At 57.7% G+C, this 6,800-nt stretch overlaps 1 protein-coding gene across 1 annotated transcript in view; it reads left to right on the forward strand.

Moving 5' to 3' along the window:
• Window positions 1-3,653: 3,653 nt before the first annotated feature.
• The window catches only part of LOC113211047 (putative ferric-chelate reductase 1 homolog), a 33,456-nt gene continuing 30,309 nt past the window's right edge, over window positions 3,654-6,800 (forward strand). The window contains exon 1 of the mRNA XM_026429286.2: window positions 3,654-3,884. Within this exon, the coding sequence (XP_026285071.1) occupies window positions 3,873-3,884 (12 nt within the window). The 5' untranslated portion in view covers window positions 3,654-3,872. The remainder of the gene's footprint in view (window positions 3,885-6,800) is intronic.

The raw sequence follows: 6,800 nt of genomic DNA on the forward strand, positions 1-6,800 counted from the left end.
GCCAGTCGCAGCTACACTTGCACACTGAAAGAGGGACAATGACGGTGGGATGCTGTAATTAAAACACCTGCCAAACACCAAACAGAAGGACACATACGCATATCAGCAAAGTCTATGGGGTCACCCACGAACCACCCACTCTGTTGTGTCTTACCGCTGGTATGCTACCCCAGCTACGTCCGTTGTAGAGGGGTCAGCGGGCGTCCAGCCGCAGCCCCTCCCCCTCTGGCGGCCGGCCCGTGCCCAGCCCATCAACGGCACGGACAGGAGGGGGGCGGGGGGCACCAGGCGGCGCTCCCCGGCACGCCGTGCTTCTCCCCCCGGGCAACTTACATTTCTAGACATTTGCACACACACATACACTTGCACCGCACTCACCCATCCCGTTACTGCACTGCACTGCACTGATCACTGCACTTTGACACAAACGTAGAGAAGACAAACTGTGGTTTAGTTGGCTCGGCCCCGTCTCGGTCGGTGCGGAGCGGAGCGGAGCGCCTTCACCGCCTCCGCGCGCGCCTGGCGGGGAGCGAGCCCTCAGGCCCCGCCAGACGCAGGGGCGTGCGGTGCACTCCAGACGTCCTCACCCTTCGGCGTCCCAGGGCCGAGTCGTGACGATGACCTGGGACAACAAATTACGCGCCTCGTTTTGTGTTGTCGAAAAACAAAACCCCACCCACCCGGAGACCAGGCCGGCGACCAGCCACCCACGAGCCTCACGCGACTCGGGAGCCGGACGAGCCGGAGCCGTTGACCGGTCACCTTCCCTCCAGCAGCGGAGGGGAGGACTCGGGAGGACCCGCAGACTTTCGGTCTGCCCGGTGCACAATAAGTTGTGTGGGCTTGCCTGGTTTTCGCTTGGCCTTTTTGCGGGGCCTTCCCTGGTTTTCACCTGTCTTTTTCGCGGAAAATTTCTTACAGACTTCCTATCTTTTTCTTTTTTTTTGGGGGGGGGGGGGAGTCGAGTGGGGATTGGAAGGTGGCGTTCACGCTAAATCCTCAACGCACTGAGCCCTATGCCACCTTATTCATTATGTCCTCAAGGAAGAAGGCAAAGTCAGCATGACATCAAAATGACCTTTCACACACACGTTCCTTGCGGCGGTGGTCACGCTCCCATGTTAAATCGTTGGCACCAAAAATCGAGCCAAAAATGAGGCCCAAGGAATGTGTTAAGGTCAATATTGGGGACCATTTTGAGATCACGTACATCTCAAATTAGTCCGCAATTATTGACCTTAAGGGTCATGTTGACGTCATTTTGAAGTCATGCTGACTTTACCTTTCCCCCTTGAGACGTTGTGCACAACAACTTCTTTCAAATTGCGCATGTGTACAAACTGCACAGAGCTCTGCAAGTATCATGCACAAGGGTTTATGGGTGAGTTGCGCACATAGCCTCTTGCCAGCAATGCTAGTAATGCCGTCTGCGTCGAGGAGTTCCCTGGTTCTGAGAACGCCGGGTTCAACCCGGAGTACGCGCGTACGCCCCAGTACGTAAGTCCCGAGGACGCATGCGTCTCACTGCAGTGAGTGAGAACACATGACAAAAGTACTCCCGACTCGTGACGCGTGTTGTCCTTCTCGCTCGTACTCACGGTGCGGGAGGTTGGACATTGTCGCAGCGCTCGTTTATGCAGGTCGCCGACCCTGCCCCGCATCCGGGGAACAAAACGTCGTCCTGAACGCGTGTCCTCGCCAGTCCCTCCCATACAAGCCTGACGGGGCGGAGCGGGCGCGTCCACGAGGGACCTAGTGTAATTATTGATGCACAGAGTTGTTTCAGGAGTTCGTGGCACCTTGTGCAATCACCGCCTTGACAAATGCATCTGGTGCAGCTAGTACGAGGGGTGGATAACACCCCTAATTCTGCCCAATTCAAATTGGATTCAGCCCAATTCAATTTTATTCGACATAATTCAGAAGTAATTCAAACAAATTTAAAAATCATTCAACTAATTCACTCCAATTCAAGAGAATTTACATTAAATTCAAGTCAATTCAAGCCAATTCAGTAAAATAAAAGCACAATAATTCAAACCAATTCAAAAACAATACAACCAATTCAGTGCAATAAAGCACTCCGGTAAAGCTGAAATGCTTTAGTCAAATTCAATTCAAGCCAATTCAAATCGAATGAGGTATTTTCCGAATTAGAAGAACAAGAGGAATATCGTCTGCTCCCGGACCATCACAAAGCCTCGACCAATCAGAGAGAGCCTCTCTCGGCCTCTCTCGTGGCCGGCTCCAGAAAGGCCGTCGCTGATTGGTCGAGGCTTTGTGATGGTCCGGGAGCAGACGATATTCCTTTTGTTCTTCTAATTCGGAAAATACCTCATTCTTGAAATTTGTACACCCAATTCAGGAGTTTCCACCCCTCGAGCTAGTGTAGGTAAGGTAATGCGTGCACGGATCCTTGCTCGCCTATTAGTCTGACTCTATCGCACTGAATGGTGGCTTCCATATCCACGACCAACGACAAAATTTGTCCTGAATTATGAAGACGTTGGCAATTGCTTCTGAGGGGTTCGAGGGCCCTGATGGCGTGCTCGCCGCAACAGTCGGGGTGCGCGGGCCGCGACGAGACGAGAGGAGACAGAATGTCAGCTCGGCAGCTAGGCGCCACACCTCGAAACATTATGCCCTTCGGGAAAGCGACACTTTTATACAGCTGCATGGCCTGAGGTGCATCTTGACCTGCTGGCCGCTGGCCGGGAGAAGGGCTCATAGAAGGGTCCTTCACGGCCCGAATAATGCTCCGACAATGGCAGAGTGGATCATCCCGCCCGGGAGAAATCCCCCCGCCGTTCCCGATGCGTCATCCCGACGTCACCGGGGGCTTGGAGCCGACGGAGCCCCCCGACAGCGTGGGTCTGGACGAAGCGGGCGTAACGGGGGAGGGGGGAGGGAGGACGGGGTGGAGGAAGGGGAGGAGGGGGGAACCTGTATCGGCCATCAGTCCGGCCCGGCGCGGCTGGCAAACCAGTCGAGGGCGTCCGAAGTTGCCCTCGCCGGCATGCAGGGGTGCGACGGAGTCAGCGTCGCCGACTTTCTGGACGCCGCCCGAGAACGCCCGTAGGCGTGGCGGCTTCGCCTGGAACGCACTCTGTCGGGCAGGTAGGCAACTCTCTGACCTTGGGGCCGCCTCGGCTTGAGCGGGCCGTGAAGGGCCTCCAGCCCCACGTCTCCTCGACGACGGCCCCTCCCTCCTTTGGCACCGCCGAGGGAACGACCGGGTCCTCGAGGACGGCGGCGGCGTGCACGGTGCCAGGCAGATGGCGGGTGAACCACGTTCGCCAGGCCTCCTGCAGGGCTCCGCCTGGACTCCGCCTGGGCTCCGCGAGCTGCGTGAGGGCCTGCGCGGAGGGCTCGTGGAGGCAGCCGCGGCCGAGCGGGTCGGGCTGGCGCGCCAGGCCCGTGAGGCGGGGCCCGCTCCGGGGCGGCCGCGGCTGCCGTCCTCGTCGGACAGCCGCAGGTGCGCGGCCGCGGGGCCCGGCGCTCACCTGCGCGCGAGCGGCGAGGAAGGTAGGGCGCGCGCACCTCGGACGCAGCACCCGCTCGGCTGGCCGGCCACGCCGGAGCGCGGCGCCCCGCCCCGCCCCGCCTGCTCGTGGAGCCGAGTGAGACGCTGCCGGGCCCGGCCGCTCGCCGCAGTGCCGCTCGCTGCGCCGCTCGCCCAGTCGCCCTCAGTTCCTCAGTTCAGTTCTCAGTCGCGCTCTCGCTCAGCACGGACGGGCCACGCTCGGCCCCACCGCACCGCCGCCCCGCGCAGTCAGTCTCCCCGGCCCCCGCGGGCCCACCGCGCCGCGAGCGTCCAGTCCGTGTGCTTGGATACCTAGTGACTCTCTATTGGATTACCTGCAGCCTCCTCCATGTTGATAAACGTAAGTGCTCCACCACGACGCCTCGTTCACGCCTGTGGTACCCGTCGTCGCGGACCCATCCCTCCCCCGCCCCCGCAGTTCCAGCCCCCTCCCCCCTACCTCCACCAACACACTCCACATTCACATGTTGTGTTCCCCTACTGCCCCATGCAGTGCAGCGTACACTTGTCGCCCACCGCCCCTTTAACTCGGCCCAGGGCCTAACTGTTTTATCCCCCCCCTCTCCCTCGGCCCACGGCGCCGGCCCCGCGGGCCCCGCCGACCTCCTCGCGCCTTCGCCCGGGCCGCCGTCGCCGTCCTTGGCGTGCGCCGCGGCGCCCTGCCCGGCCCTGCCTGGCTCCCGGACGATAATGAGTTGACGACGACGGGGACCTCGTCGTCCTCGGGCGCGGCCGCGCGGCCGCCGCGGCCCACTAGGAGGGCGCCCCCACGACAGCTGTTGCACGTCCATGGCGTGGTGGTGGTGGTGGGGGGCTCATTTGTTTTGCCTACTCTTTGCAATCGAATGGTTGTGGTGTGTGTGTGCGTCCTCACGACGGCCCCCAGGCGGGTGATCGGACAGCTTCCCGGATTGTTCGCTTACCGGTGCTAATGCTCGGATGCAGTCCACTAAATGTTGGTTTTTGGTCTGTGGTAAACAAATCACTAATATTTTGGTGCCAACTTGTCTGCCTCGGGGAAGACGAAGAAGGAGGGGGGGGGGGGGGCAGGCCGGCCGGCAGCGGCCGGCAGCTAGTCATAAAGCCATCGGAGCACCCGGCAAAAGAGGAACTCGGCTCGGCAAAAATATTATAATTGTAAATAGTAAAATCAGGGCAGCAGGTGCGATAAACGGAGAGAGGATAAAATATGACCGGTGTCTGTGTGGCGCTGGGCGCGCGGGTGGCGCCCGTCGCGCCGTGTCAGCCTGTGATTCATGGGGTGCGAAAGACCATCACGGGGCGGCCGGCGCCCCCCCCCCCCCATAAAATCATCAGCGAAACCCTCGTCTCTCTGCTGCTGCCCCTGCTTCTGGTGAATGACCCTCTTGCACTGCCGGTATACGGGTCCGCTTGCCGCGGGCCGTATGGTTTTCTCTCCGCGAAGTTCTCCCTTGTTATGATGGTGCGACACTGACATGGGAGCGGGGCCGGGCGGGGCGGGGCGGCCCCGTGGGCAGACCCATGCTCGCTGCTGCCGTGGGTCGCCATGGGCTGCTTTCTTATGGACTTCACGCATGGTTCGATCCGGAAAGAAAGTCTTCTTACGTATGCGCCCCTGTGTGTGTGTGTGTGTGTGTGTATGTGTGTATGTGTGTGTGTGTGTGTGTGTGTGTCAGTGCGTGTGTGTGTGCGTGTCTGTCTGCTTGCGCGCTCGTGCGTGGCGCGAGGTGGGTGGCGGCGCGCCGAGGCCGCGAGGTCGATCGGACACATCACTTATTAAATCCGTGTTTGTTTGGGGAGCGTAGCTGACCCACAAACAGCCCCATACCAAAAATAGGTCTGTTCAGGGAAGGCGCTCGCAGCAGACCGATAAGTACGTACCGAGGCTGGCTGTTTTCCACTCTGTGGGGAAACTTTGATTTCCTACCATCCATATTTCGCAAAAATACATGAAAGCAAACCGTGTAAATCCTACGGTTGCCCACGTTTACGTCCTTTTGCTTGCCAACATCGTAAAATGGCCTTACTTTGTACCACCGTGTGGGGGTTTCCCTCTGGACACATCACACACACGACACACACTCACTTCCCGCCCTTCGCGCCTTTATGCATACATCGATGTATGGTCATACATCACACAAAATGTCTTCACGTCAGTGTTCGTGTTGACGCGCGCCGTGTGTGTGTATGTGTATATGTGTGTGAGTGTGTGTGTGTGTGTGTGTGTGCAATGACCCGCGGAAGGGCTCTTGGTGGGGGTGAGGAAGTATGTGTTGTGTTGTGTCGGACGCGGCCCGGGGCAACGCGGGATGGACGCGCGGGTTGTTTTGTTTTCCGCGGCGGCCGTTCTCTGCAAAGACAGAGAGGCCGCTTCGCGATTGGCGGAACAGCTGTGAGTGCTGCAAATGAAAGCGGCGAGGAGGAGGAAAACGGTATGTTTATTTTGGCTTAATCGGGGCGATGGTACAACGATGGCTCAAAGGGCATCGCATTCACACAAACTTGGGAACAACGCCGGATAGGATAATGATTTCGGAGGCAACTGCACCTCTCCTCTCCCCCCCCCTACCCCCGCCTCCCACCCTGCGCTAACTTCCTTTTCCAATGCTGTGATTAGGTTAGACCAGGTCAAAATTGCGTAAATGACATGTCATTTATTGATTGTTAACAAAGTTCGTCCGTACATTCCCAAATATTCTGATCGAGGAATAATAACAGAATTCGGAAATCTTGGAAACCATACAGCCGAGATATGGTATGCCGGGGGAAATTCAGGGAAGTAATCCGATAGCTATCGTTTCACTAGAAATCTCACAACCGCTCAGGAAACCCAAGTGGGTACTTGAATGCAGAATATTCTGCATACCTACTTGTATGCAGAATATTCTCTGTACTTGGCAAGTACACAGAATATTGTGTGTACTTGGTCAAGTACATACAATATTGTGTGTACTTGGTCAAGTACACAGAATATTGTGTGTACTTGACCAAGTACACACTAAAACCCTCCATACATTCATGCAGGAGACTTAGTGTGTACTTGACCAAGTACACACAATATTCTGTGTACTTGACCAAGTACACACAATATTCTGTGTACTTGGTCAAGTACAGAATATTCTGCATTCAAGTCCACACTTGGGTTTCCAGAGCTCCTCCTCCTCCTCCTCCTCCTCTCTGCCCCTCCTCTCTGGTCCTCCTCCTCCTTTCTGCTCCTCCTCCTCCTCCTCCTCTCTGCTCCTCCTCCTCTCTGCTCCTCCTCCTCCTCCTCTCT

This window comes from Frankliniella occidentalis, unplaced genomic scaffold, assembly GCF_000697945.3.
Source record: "Frankliniella occidentalis isolate FOCC.00 unplaced genomic scaffold, Focc_3.1 Scaffold299, whole genome shotgun sequence".
NCBI classification, from domain to species: Eukaryota; Metazoa; Arthropoda; class Insecta; order Thysanoptera; family Thripidae; genus Frankliniella; species Frankliniella occidentalis.